At 37.8% G+C, this 14,287-nt stretch overlaps 1 protein-coding gene across 1 annotated transcript in view; it reads left to right on the top strand.

Moving 5' to 3' along the window:
* Positions 1 to 400: 400 nt before the first annotated feature.
* Positions 401 to 14,287, top strand: part of DUSP19 (dual specificity phosphatase 19) — an 18,613-nt gene continuing 4,726 nt past the window's right edge. The window contains exons 1-3 of the mRNA XM_007455261.1: positions 401 to 811; positions 5,741 to 5,787; positions 12,978 to 13,130. Of these exons, the coding sequence (XP_007455323.1) occupies positions 586 to 811; positions 5,741 to 5,787; positions 12,978 to 13,130 (426 nt within the window). The 5' untranslated portion in view covers positions 401 to 585. The remainder of the gene's footprint in view (positions 812 to 5,740; positions 5,788 to 12,977; positions 13,131 to 14,287) is intronic.

The following is a 14,287-nucleotide window of genomic DNA, read 5'->3' as shown; positions in this document are numbered from 1 at the left end:
AGAAAGAGTGTGAAACACATAGGAAGCGAGGAATAACTTTCAACGTCTGCTGTAGCCCCCCGGATTAGCCTAAAAGCAGGCGGACAGGCACGGTTCTGCACAGTAGGAAGGTTTGCACTGTGACTCCGCAGCTGTGCTAGAGCAGGAGGGATACCCAGGTCACCACAAGCAACACCGATCGAACATATCCAGAAAACCACTGCTTTTAAGGAGAGAGGAAATATCAGCCTTCCCTCCCATTAAGTCTTATGTTTTATCATTGGGTGTGAATAATAAAGCTAGCTTTAAATAGCAACAGTAAGAAAACTCTTTGAGGGGTAATTAATTTTCGACCAACCGGAAGGGGAAACAGCATCCAATCGGCGCCCGTTTCTCAGTGGCCAATCAGATTTCCCCTTACATTGCGGCGCTGGGAAAAACGGAGCTGGACCCTCGTGACTCCCTGCGTGTGGCTATTACAGTTTCCTGCAGGACAGTGAGCCACTGAGACTGCATTTGTTAATTGAAGATTAAGAGACTAGCAGTTCGGTCTTTCACTGTGCTGGCTGGATTTGCTTGTGTTTGTTCTTAGCCACTGCTCATGTAATGCACTCCCTTAACCAGGAAATTAAGGCATTCTCCCGGAATAATCTCAGGAAGCAATGCACCAGGGTGACAACGCTAACTGGAAAGAAAATTATAGAAACATGGAAAGATGCCAGAATTCATGTTGTGGAAGAAGTAGAGCCGAGCAGTGGGGAAGGTTGTGGTTATGTGCAGGACCTTAGCCTGGACCTGCAAGTTGGTGTTATTAAACCATGGTTGCTCCTGGGTGAGTATATTGATTTGCCACTAAGTTATTGAGTTCATTTAACTATATTAGTTAACGTTTTCCTCCCTAATAATAGTCTGTACTATCAGCTAAACTGCTGGAAAATTGAGATGTTTCCTTTTTTGGATATGGAACTTACACTAGCTAGCTACACTAGCTAGTCAGAGATGTTTCTGCTCCACTATATACATAACAGGCATAGATTCTAGTAACACATAGCACCTGGTATTTGAATTTTCTAAAAGCTTTCTTCTTGTTTTTCTAACTTCTCAGGAGTATAACACATTGATGTTGTCTTTTCTTGGATAATAAAAGGATATAGCCTTAAAGATTATCAAAGTAAAAAGAATGCTTTTATTAGGCAAAACTACAAGTGACAGGGGTTGAAGTTATAGAAAAGTTAATACTTCAAAAGGCAAATGCTTTTTTGCCTGCTCTGGGGTTGCAAACCATATGGAGTGCATGCCTCCTGTGGCCACATCTGTTCATGGTGTCTGTTTTTGTAGTGTTAAGGAAAAGGTGGACTGATATTTTATAGCTATGAATCTGATGGTTTATGATTTCTTGTATTAATGGAAAATACAGATTCCCTATACAAAGCATAATCCACAAATAACAAATGAAGCACAGTTATAAAAGTACAAACTTGTTAGCTTGGCAAGAATATGATACGGTATTCTTAAAAAATAGTCAAGTGTTTTAAGTAGGTTTGAATTATTTTTCATTAGTGAATAGAGAAATTAAGACTTGGAAAAATCAGTGATTTGTTAGTATTTATACAGCCAAGCCTCTCCTGAGTAAAAAGAGCACTGAATTGGGTGTCAGAAATGGCCAGGTATTATGTGGAGCGCACATAGCATCTCACTCCTTTTAAAAACTCTGTGAAGCAGGGATCATCAGCTCCATTTTACAGATGGAAACTGGACTTAAGATTGGTTAAGTAACTTGCACAAGCTCAAGTGTGATACACTCCTGCTCTTCATTGTTACATAGACTGACTCAGGGAGTCCAGGCTTTTAGCCATGCTCTAGTATAACTAGATGAGCTAGTGAAAGTCATTTATTCTCTTTGGTCCTCCAAAAAAACCATCTGTAAAGCTGAAGTAACAGTATATGCTTATCTTATAGGGTTGTCCTGAAGTTGGAAAAGGTTTTTGAAACATATCAATTGCAGTATACATATGAGTTGTTATTGTATTATGTATTATATGAATTGTTACATGACCTGTCTTTTCACCAAATAAATATATCCAGTTAGTTTCTGCAGCCCTGTGGAAAAATGAAGTGGGTCATTTAGCTAGTCTGGAAGGTGCACCCAGGATTTGCACAACATTTCTAGGAGAGGAAATATGTCAAGGCACATGTTTTGGTTATTTGGCTTCCATTGTAGTAATAATGGTTTAAAATAATTATGGTAGAATTAAAAAATATCATTCACCCTTTCAGAGTTTTCATGAACTTCGCTTATTTTTTTATCTAGACTTATGCAAAGTGAGCTGATCAAGGTAGTGTTCTCAGATTGGCATTGGAACCCTTCCAGGATCTTGAGCGAGTGCTGGGAGGGACTTCTGAGACTAGTCCTTATATGGTCGCCTCTTTGGACCAGGAAATGGGATAATTTCATCAGGTACAACCTCCTTTCTTCTGAGAGGTAGATAGACCTTCTTCTGCCCAGTTACAAGCGACTTATTCTGAGGGACCTATGGATGGTTACATCTAAAGTTCTTCCACGTGAATGATGCAGGGGTTGTTTCTAGGTTGCTTCAAAGAACTTCCTTCATCTATTCAAAGCAACACAGCTCCCACCTAGCACTACATGAAATTAAATTTTGTTTTGGGTGGGAAATAAAGAAAATAGAAAGCTGTCAAAATATAATGTCTTTTTTAGTTAGCTCATAAATTCACCCAAGCTTCTGCATTTCAAAAATCTTACATAGGCCCTTGAACTACCTAACAAGTTGATAAAAGATCTTAGTCAGTGAATATTTTTGTCCTAGGTTTTGCAAATTATATTTTTACAACAAAAATCACTAGGACTTTTCTTATATCCAACTTGATTTGTAAAAGTGAAAAATTCCTTTTCTCTTGGGTAGTTAAAAAGGTACAATTATTTCTTGTTATGTCCATCCTGTTAAGAAGTCCCAACTGGTAACATTTTGAGATCTTTGCTTCAATTCTAGGTGAAAATCTTGGGATCCTTTATAAGGTTGTAGAGGATTTCTGATATCCTGGAAGCCCAGTATTTTTAGGAGGCAAATGATACATTAAATTTGTATAGCTATTAATTTTGTAAAATTCTTTCACAAATATTATTTTACCTTATCCTTATAGGAATTTATGCTCCTATTTCTATCCATTTATGAATGTTCACTCCTACAAATTTTCTCAAAACATTTCTTTTTGGAATATTATTTATTTCCCTTTTCAATAATGTAATAATATCTTTTTGGTTTATTTCAGTAATAATTTTTTGTTTAATTTTTTGATGATGAAAATAGAGATTTGTAAATCAAGATATGCTGCACCAGAATTTATGCAGTATTTAGTATTTTCATAAAAAAAGATCTCTTAAAAATAGAAACAGGATTCTGGAGATCTTACGTAGCCTATTTTTTATGATACATATATTATGATTGAACTTGTTAGAAGTCCCAACTCCAGTAGCATGTAATATACTTTCTAAATCAGTTACTTCATCTCTAATATTTCCTTAATAATTCTTGGCCAAGGTCTTGAATATTAGTGGTTTGTGTCAATGTAAAATGTAACTGTAAATTATTATTATTATTATTAGACTTCTTTCTTTAGTTGTAGTCCTATTCATCAACTTCTTTTTCTATTATTTAAAAAATTGCCATACTGTTAAAATTGATTTGCTATTCAGTTCTATTAAGTTTAACACAATTATAGATTCATGTTGCCACTGTTAAAATCATAAAATTATTAAAATTGATATTTGTTTTAAAATCTCGATTAAGATAGTTTATAAAAGGATAACATTCTACTTTTTCAAAACAAAGGTTTAAATAACACATTGTTATAATGATTTATAGTGTTTATTTCTTTTATGATAAGTGTTTTTCCAACAAAATTTTAACGCAAGACTGCAACACAAAGCAATCATTTAAAATTGGAGAAAAGCTGATGTTTATATCTAGAATTTAGACAGAATTAAGGTGAACTGAATACTACCAAGTATTAGATGAAACATAGAAGCCAATTACCTGAAGTCCATTTGTGCTGACTAAAATTATTCCCCCACACTATTAAAACTCATGTAATTTTCCTATTGTTTGAAAACGCAGTGATACAAGTTGATTTTTGGTCACAAGAACACTAAATTTGTACCAATATATTCATATTCTAGAAGTCATTTTCAAAATATAGCAGCCAACTCTGGAATATAACTGACCTGTTCTGTTTGGGGTGTGTGTGTATTTAATGGAAATAATGAAAGTATACAGGTTTGATAAATATAATAATGACAGTTTTGGGTAAAAAAAGAAAGAATTTCATTCATGCATGTTTTTTTTTTTTTTTTTTTTTTTTTTGCTATTTTAAGAAATAGGCAGTGTAGAATTATTATTTAAAAGATAACATGCATATTAAACCACCAAATTTCAGTTAACTTATTTGAACCCATTTCTCCTCCTGGAGATGAATAGGACTTCCTACAGAAAACTGAGAAATTATTTTTAAATTATGAAGTATTTCAAATGTGTAAAAAATTACAGACTACACTATAACAGACAATTACATATCCACCATCCAGCTTTAACAAATGTTAATATTTTGATAGGCTAACTTTTAAGTAAATTTGAATGTAGACTCAGTAAGGAGCCTGTGAGCTTCGTATTACCAAGAGAATATTGGCCAACCAGCATACGTGCTGGCCTTCCACCTACCTAAAGTCACATAATAGAAGCTGGCAGATTTCCCACGTGGAAGAGGTGAGAAAAATGTTGTTTATAGAAATGGAACCTAATTCAGGAAAGTAAAATATGTGAAATCTTAATATAATAAATGTCCTATTTTTTCAGTTGTGTCACTCACTTTATTTTAACTAGTTGTTCTCATGTATAATAACCTTGCTTATTACCTAGAGTCATTTTCCAAGTGTGAGAGATCTAGAAAGCCAACTTTGACAGGAAGAAACTGGAAAAGGATACAGCCCTAGTGGTACACAGAACGTGGGTGGAATTCACTAGACCAGCAGTGTTTGCTCTAAGGTACTGGGTGTTCCCAGACCAGCTGGCACTAAATCATTTTGTGGGTGTCTTTTTTAAAATATCCTTTTTTAAGTTACAAAAGAAATAGATATTTATTGTAAAAAGTACACATGAGCATAAAGAAAAAAATCACCTATAATCCTACTGTTAACATTTTATTCTGTATACTTTCTATCCATTTTTAAGCATATACATAGTTTTTGTTTTTACAAAAATGGTTGATGTTTTGTAACCTGCTTTTATCACATAATATATTGAGAATATATTTCCATGCCACAAATATTCTTCTACATTTCTCATTTCAAAGGGCTGTATATATTTTCACTACATAATTGTACTATCTTTAATATAGCCCAACCCCCATCATTGGGTTTGGTTGTTTTTTTTGTTTGTTTTGTTTTTATAGAGTTTATTTTGTATTACGGACAACACTGTAAAGAACATCCTGATAGCTAATCTTTGCAATATCCAGGACTTTTAGGAAGAATTCCTACAAGTCAGATTTCAGAGTCTAAGAGTATATATAAGATGAATATTTTTTGATGAATATTCCTGAATTATCTTTCAGAAAGTTGGATTGAGGTCCTCCCAAGTTGCATTTCTTAAAATAAATGAATAGCTAACAGAGTTGTTGCAAAAATTAGATTAAAAGTCAGGATGCTTATTTTTATATTCAAGGTGATGTTATTTATTTCTTATAGGGTCACAAGATGCTGCTCATGATCTGGATACACTGAAAAAGCACAAGGTAAAAAGAAATGCTTCAGGTCTGGCACTGCGTATAGGACGTATTTTAATTGTTATATTTATTTAGGAAAAACTGCATAGGTCCATTTCAGAGTTGGATTGGTGAGATTTGGCTATCATTTTAATAAAGTCACAAAAATTATTGCACTTAATTCAAATATGTGAATTTGTAATCCATCTTTCCAGTTTTATTTTCTCTCAGTCTCCCTTTACATTTCCTCATGAACCTGACTTTGGAGGCACTTCTTCCTGCCTCTGCTTATGTAGTTCCTCTGTGTGGAATAGACCTTCCCCTCTTCTCTTCTTGTCCAAGATCTACCCGTGCCTTGAGTCCCAACTCACATACCACTTCTTCCCCAATGCTATCTCTTCCCACCTTCCCCCACACAACGGATGTGATTTATTACTTATTTCAATATTTACTGGAAAAAAAAAAGTATCCATCTACTATTTTGTTAAGCACGATTTCAGGGTCATGGAATTGCTGTGGTTTGAGGAATGCAAAAGGTTCTTGTTCACATGAAGTTTATGATTTGAGGGGCAGAGAGGGAAGAAAGACAAATAAGCAGCTACAGTACAGTGTATTGTATGTGTTGATGGGGCTGTGCAGGTGCTATTGGAGAGCATAGGAGATGATGCCCTTAACCAATGTTTGTTTGGGTTGGGTTGGGGTTAGTAAGGTCAAGGAAGTCTTCCTGGAGGAAATAATATTGAAGTTTTGCTCTGAAGGGGATGAGGAGGGAGCAGACAGAAAAGTGTTCAGAGAGAAGAAATGGCTCTGTGAAGGCCCAGAGACAAGAGAAAAGCTGATGCTTTCAGGAACAGAAAAGAAGCTTAGTAACCCTAGAATAGAGAGTGTGAGAAAGAAGGGTACCAAGAGACAAGGCCAGGGAAGTAAGCGTGAGTCAGATCACAAAAGTCCATGTAAGCCAGAGTAAACTGTTTGGAATTGATACAAAAGACAGTGGAAAACCTTTGAAAGGCTTTATGGAGGGAAGTAACAGGATCAAGTTTGCATTTTAGAAAGATGGCTGGTTAGAGGCAGTGTGGAAAATAGGTTGGAGGATTGCTCAAGCTAGAGATGGGAAGACTAGTTTTGAGGCTGTTGCAGCAATCTGAAAAAAGATGGTGGTAGCTTAGGTTAGGATTCAGTGGGGGTAGAGAGAAGTGGATGGACTTGAGGGTTTTTTAAGAGGGTAGAATTCTCAAATGTTAATGATTGACTACTTGCAGGACAGAGTAGAAGGGGGTGAAGTCGAGAAAGAAGGAGGAGTCAGAGGTGATATTCAGCTTTCTTGGGTTACTAAGTATACCGGGTTGGTGTCGTCCCATGAGATAGGGAACAAAGTAGGGAGGAGCAGGTTTTGCAGGAAAAATAACGAGCTCAATTTTGAATAATTTAAATTTCAGATGCCGTGTATAATCTCAGTAATGTTATTCAATAGACAGTGTGGGTATATGGGGTCTGAAGTTCAGGAGAGGTAAAAATAGAGATTCAGGAATCTTCAGCTTATAAGCAGTGATTTAAATTGTTGGAGTAGATGAAATCACCTGGGGCAAGGTGGGCAGAGAAGAAGGCCTACACCAGAACCCTGAGTAATACCAACCTATAGGGAATAGTCAAAGGAAGACGAATCTGCAGTGGGAAAGAATCTGTAAGAGTTTGTAGGAAAGTAAAAAAATTGTGGTGTCATGGAAGCCAAAGCAGAGAGTTCTGTGGAGGATAGAGTCAGCGGTGTCAGATGCTGCCCAAAGTTTAAGTATTGTTGGGGCTGAATTACACCAGTTGGACTTTAGAACAAAGAAGTTGTTAGTGACTTTAGTGGGAACAGTTTTCATTTGAATTGGAGGCCCAAGTCAGATTTCAAAAGATTGAGAGGTGGAGGAAATGATCACACCAAAAAAGAAGAGAAGAGAGCAGGATGACCCGTAGGTGATGAGATCAAAAGAGGGAGATGGGAGAGTTTTGAGCGTGTATGAAGCTGATGGTAGAGAAAGGAATTGAAAATACAGGAAAGCAAGAATTGTGGCTAGAGGGCCAAGAAAGTAGGAGGCAGTGTGACCCCAAACACAGGTGCTAGAATGAGCCTCATAAAGGATGTGGGAGCACATCATGCTCTGTATTAAGAAGGTAGAAGGAAAGGGTGAATGCAGGTGTTAAATTTGATGGTAAGATTTGATGGAAAGGGTTCCTATGTGATGACTTGTCTTTTTACTGTAAAATGGTAACTGAGGTGATCTACTGGGAGTCGGGAAGAGATGGTAGGGTTGAAAGTTATTAGGAGAGGAGGGAAAGTTTGAAAGAGCTGATATGGGGAATGAGGGAGAGAGCCTACTAGGGAAATATAGTTGCTAAGCATCACTAAGGTTCAAGAGAGGTTGGCTCTCATGAGGTAATGGTGGCATGAACTGCAATATTGTGTGAATTTTTTCCAGCAGTGCTTAGCAGTCTGGGTGTAGAGGGGACTTTTACCAGTCAGGTGCAGGGCAGGTAGACCATGGACTATAAGCTGAATAACAAAGGAAGTGAAGGAAAGAGGGGGCTGGTAGATAAAATAGAAAGATCAAGGAGTTGATGGTTTTTGTGAGGTGTAGAGAGAATAACTGAGTGGAAGATGGAAAGATAAGAGTGGGATACCTGAGTTAATGGTATCAGAGCTGGATCAGTCCTGGACATTGGTCTTGCAGAGGTGGTGAAGGAGAGTGGTGATGAAGGTCATTGGTGATGAGGTCGTCAGGGACCTGTTAAACCCAAGTGGAAATTGATGTCACCCTGGATAATGGTAGGACATGGGGTAGGACTCAGAAAACTGAGGGTCAGGTGCCCAAGGAATGCAGGGTATAAGATGGAATAATCAGCTTGTATGAATCTCAAAGAGCAAGGATTTTTACTGGAGGGTGGAAAAGAAGTGATTTGAAAGAGGCAGGGAGTAGGCAAAAGAATGCAACCCTGCCGCTCACCCACGATGTAAGTGGGGTGCTAGGCCCCTTTCTAGTTGCAGGAGACATAGAAATGAACAAGCAGTAAGGTCCTTGATTTTAAAATATATTTTCAGATGAGAATAAATTCTCTGAAAGAATTGAAACAAGGCAGTGAGAGGAGTGGCAGGGGGATAGGCCTCTGAAGGTATTATATTTCAGCTGAGACCTTAGGACAGAGTCAGCTGTGCTTAAATCAGGGCAAGAGCCCTTAAGGCTGAGAGAACAGCAAACATGGAGGCTCTTGGAAGGAACAAGTTCAGTATGTGTTCCTCCCTTCTGGTCTCATAACACTTTGTTCTTCTCCTGTAGCTCTTAGCACCTCTACTTTTTATTATTACTGTCGGTGAACATGTTTTCCCCTCTATTATTCAGCAGACTTCTAGAGGATTAGAGACCCTGTCCTACTCATCTTTGATCCCACAGCTCTGAGAAAAAAGTTTGATTAAATTGAGGCTGAAAATTTTATGGGATAAACACTTGCAATTAATTTCTTCAAGGAAATAAATACTAACCAATTCATTAACTAATTTGATATGTTTACTAGTCAATGTACTTACTTGTGTTTAAACTGGACTCCCCTTGTTTTATTATAATAATAACTGCCTGGCAATAAGAGACAGTGGCCTGAAATTGCATAAGGATATGAGAATGACTGTATATCCTGATAGGAACCCTCTTAGATCAATATTTCAACATAAGTAGAACATGTTTTAAGAGTCTTGCTTACATGAATAAATTAATATTTCTCAGGGTAAAAATGAAAATTAGAAAAACTGATAAATCTTTTCATTGGCAAGTGTTTTATTATCTAGCCCCTGTTATGATACACTAGTTCAAATTCACTTTCATCCTGGTGATGTGAACCCAGCTGCTGTTTAAAAGATCATTCTGTCTCTGTATAAAAGATCCTGTTAGATGCCTGGAAGAAGCAAAAGTAAGCTGAGCAGCTGAATAGAGGGTTTCTACAAAATCTTAAGGATGCTGTAAAACAAAATTATTGATTTAAATGCATGACACATTTCAAAGGGATTTCTTGGGGTTTAAGTAGAGTGCAATAACTAATAGAAATTCTCTTGTGGCAGATCATTTCAGAAATTTCTATAGGAATTTCATTATAATGTTTAGATATGGTAATAAGAGTTGTTTTATTAGTAAGGTACTCATTGAGTGCCTGGTGTATGCCCAGTAAAGCATGAAGGAGGATAGAAAACTAAGTGTAACATAAAATATTCCAAGTTGTTTACTGCAGCACTGTTTATAATAGCAAATTTATTGAAAACAACCCCTATTTCCATAAGTAGGGAATTGGTTAAATGACCAATAGTCCACGCACATGATGGAATACTATATAGCTTTTTTTTTTACATCTTTATTGAAGTATAATTGCTTTACAATGGTGTGTTAGTTTCTGCTTTATAACAAAGTGAATCAGTTACACATATACGTATGTTCCCATATCTCTTCCCTCTTGCATCTCCCTGTATAGCTTTTTAAAAGAACACACAAAAAAGGGTCTCTAGATACTGATATGAAAAGATCTCCAGGACATTTAAAAAAATTAATTAATTTACTTATGGCTGTGTTGGGCCTTCATTGTTGCATGCGGGCTTTTCTCTAGTTGTGGCGAGTGGGGGCTACTCTTTGTTGTGGTGCGCGGGCGTCTCATCGCGGTGGCTTCTCTCGTTGCGGATCACGGGCTCTAGGCATGCAGGCTTCAGTAGTTGTGATGTGTGGGCTCAGTAGTTGTGGCTCTCAGGCTCTAGAGCGCAGGCTCAGTAGTTGTGGTGCACGGCCTTATTGCTCTGAGATATGTGGGATCTTCCCGGACCAAGGCTTGAACCCATATCCCCTGCATTGGCAGGTCCAGGACATTTTTAAATAGGGGGAAAACCCAAAGGTGTTGCCTTTGTGTAAGAAAGGGAGTACATAAAATATTTGCATAAGGATACTCTAAAAGAATATACAAGAAACCAACAAAGATGGTTACCATATGGGTGGGAGATGATGGAGTGGAAAGAGGGTGAGAGCAAGACTTCTTAATGTTTCTTTTTTTTTTATAATGTTGTGATTTTTGAACTAGTTCAAAAGATAATTTTTTGATAATGCCTAAATGTGAGGATTAAGTGAGTCAACCTCTATGCCTAGCACATACTACGTACACAATAAAGGGGCTATTCTTATTATCCCTGTTACAAAGGGCATCACAAGGTCAACCATTGCTAGGACCGCTGTAACTGCATTTTGGAAATATGCTTGATTACTTGGAGGGTTTTAGGCTAGGTCCTCATCACCACCACCACCATGACCTGAGACTCAGTACAGTTCTCTTCAAGCATGATCATTCAATCAATATATATGTAAGTTGCATTTCCAAGCAGCTAAACTACCTAGACATTGGGTAGTTTAATGATCCACAATATTTGTAAAGCACTTTTACCTTTCAACAACTTTTCCCAAGATTCTCATTGGGTCGTCTCTGTAATCCTGTGATGTATAGGGAAGCTATATAGATACAGATATATTCTGTAAGTGGTCAGACCTCATTTTTGGTCTTTTGGGAATGCAGAATATAGTTCTAAAGGTAAGGCAAACACATCAATTTTATAAAACATTGGCACATCTATTAATTCAGGGCAGAATCATGTCGTCCTGGCCAGAAGTCCACTTGGAGTGAGAGAGTAGCTTGACACAGTCAGGTGGGACTTCACTGGGGAAAGCAGAAGGACATTTCAGACTGTATCTTCTAAAACTGTTCTTCCTTTCTTTCTAGGTTCTTGCATCTCCTCTCTATTTAAGAGTCTCTCTTGAGAAGATTTGATGTTTTTTTCTGTTGTCTTCTTTCCACAAGGCAGTGAAGTTAGTAAATAGCCTGTGGCCTTCTCTTCATGAGGCCTAGTTCCCTGAGTGTCTTAATCATACTCTTTTGATTGTGGACCACAGAAACCTGAGCAAGGAAAGAGAATGTGTATGATGATTTAGGGGGCTCTCTGGAACCTGAGGGAAGAGAGTGGCCATGCCAGAGAATAGAAGGCCATCCAGGACAGCCTCTCTCTCCCCCGGCACGTGGCCCCTATTTGCACATCTGTGTTGTTCTTCTCATTTGGGAGCAGAGATCTTTCAGCTTCCCTGAGCACTTAATAGAAAACGGCTGTTCTTAAATCTCCCGAGTTTGTGGATCATTCTAGCTGTCTCACACACCTATTTTTAAAATTCCTTGAGATAATCTGCTCAGTCTAGCTTAAGTCAGGTGTCCACCCGAAACCAATTAGCTGTGCTGAGGGAAGGAGTGGGACACAGCCAGAGTCATAGCTGGGAGGGTAGTGGGGGCAAGAGAGGTACGCTGGACAAGTACTCTAAAATATGATGAGATACAAGAAAATACCAAGGTCAGGCAAACCCTAAGATCCAACATAAGAGAGACAATAAATTCAGTGAGAAGCATGTCCTGATAAGAAACAGGGACTCATATTTCTGCTCTGTTTAGCCTTTGGATTCTCTTAATAGACTTTCCACATGGCTCCTTCCATTTGCTTGGTGGACTCCAGGAAAGGAGCCTGAATGTATAGATGGATGAGGAGGTTGCTTATGTGTGCCATTTAAAAGAAAATCTTTCATGACCATCCCACCTTTCAACCAGACTAATTCATCAGAATTTCTGGGTTTGAGACCCTGTGGCATTGATATTTTTAAAACGCTTACTGATGGTTCTAATGTGCAGCCACACTTGAGAACCACTGTACTTACAAAGAATACAAGAGGAAAATAGGGAAATAATTATTGAAAGGGAAGTTGTGTGCTACTGATGCACTTCCCTTACGTAAGTTTTTATATGGACATTAATTGATTTATTCAATAAATATTTTAAGTACTTTCTGTGCTAAGGTCACTGCTCACTCACAATGCTTACTTACAATAGTGAGTAAGCTAAACCTGGTCCCTGCCCTCATGGAGTTTCTAGTACAGTGAGGGAGATAAAGAGACTCTCAGTGGTAAGGGCTATAATGAGGCAAGTAGAGGGTGCTTTGGGGGTATATAGAAATAGCACTTCTGGTAAGCGATGAGGCAGTCAGAAAAGGCTTCCTGAAGGAAGTGTTATTAAGTCATGCTTAAATTGTTTACTCTTGTTACAGCTCTCAACATCTCAGTCTCTGTTTAATTAACCTAATTCATGAGAATTTTTAAAAAATCATCCTTCTTTTTCTCTTTAAGGTGACTCATATTCTCAATGTTGCATATGGAGTTGAAAATGCTTTCCTCAGTGACTTTGTATATAAGAGTATTTCTATTTTGGATCTACCTGAGACCAATATCCTGTCTTATTTTCCAGAATGTTTTGAATTTATTGAACAAGCAAAAATGAAGGTAAGTTTTTTTTTTAATTAATTTATTTATTATTCAGTTTTAGTTGCATTGGGTCTTTGTTGCTGTGCACAGGCTTTCTCTATTTGCAGTGAGTGAGGGCTACCCTTCATTGTGGTGCGCGGGCTTCTCATTGCAGTGGCTTCTCTTGCTGTGGAGCACGGGCTCTAGGTGCACGAGCTTCAGCATTTATGGCACACGGGCTTAGTAGTTGTGGCTCACGGGCTCAGTAGTTGTGGCTCGCGGGCTCCATAGTGCAGGCTCAGTAGTTGTGGTGCATGGGCTTAGTTGCTCTGCCACATGTGGGATCTTCCCAGACCAGGGCTCAAACCCGTGTTCCCTGCATTGGCAGGCGGGTTCTTAACCACTGCGCCACCAGGGAAGTCCGTAAGTTTTGTTTTGATCCACAGTTCTTCAGAAGCAGATATTTAAAAATATGGGTCCATATTCCAATATTTATTCTTTCTGTAATGAATATGTAGAGAACAATTATGAAATTTCCCCTTCATTAATTCCTACAACTATTTAGTTTTCCAGTTGCACTTTTTTCAGTGAAATATTTACTTTTAACTTTAATTTCTCATATTCCTATGCCTTCCTGAGAAATATTCGGATTTAAAATTTTCTGCTTACTGAATTTTCCTGTGTACATAGGTATTGCGTTGGCCCAAAAGTTCTTTCCGGTTTTTTGTAAGATGTTATGGAAAAACCCGAACGAACTTTTTGGCCAACCCAATATGCCGGTTTCCTTTGATAGTTTCTAACCACCTGCCCTCTGACCACTTTGCAAGGTAATCAGGTGGACTGTGGGATAGAGGCTGCTCTAGTCCTGTTAGTGTATTTATGAAGATTAATATTCCTGAGATGGTATAAAAATGCTGATCAGAAGCTGTCCCTTGGTTCTCTGACTTTAGAAGACCAACAAAAAATACAATACTTCAATCTTGGTACTGATCCAAGGCAAGGCTTCTAGGCTGGCTGTTACCAATAATTATACCTTGAAATGACATCATTTTTAGTCAGTATATACTTCTTACAAAATTTATGTTAGATAAATAGATGGGAATGTAGAAGCACTTACAGAGAAAAGTTTACTGTCCTGGAGCACCCGACAATTAATGCCAGTTAATAGAATCCAACTTAATTAAATTCCGATGATC

Source organism: Lipotes vexillifer, unplaced genomic scaffold, assembly GCF_000442215.2.
Source record: "Lipotes vexillifer unplaced genomic scaffold, Lipotes_vexillifer_v1.1 scaffold1584, whole genome shotgun sequence".
Lineage (NCBI taxonomy): Eukaryota > Metazoa > Chordata > Mammalia > Artiodactyla > Lipotidae > Lipotes > Lipotes vexillifer.
The sequence above is the reverse complement of the archived record's forward strand: the minus strand, read 5'-3'. Positions and strand labels throughout refer to the sequence as shown.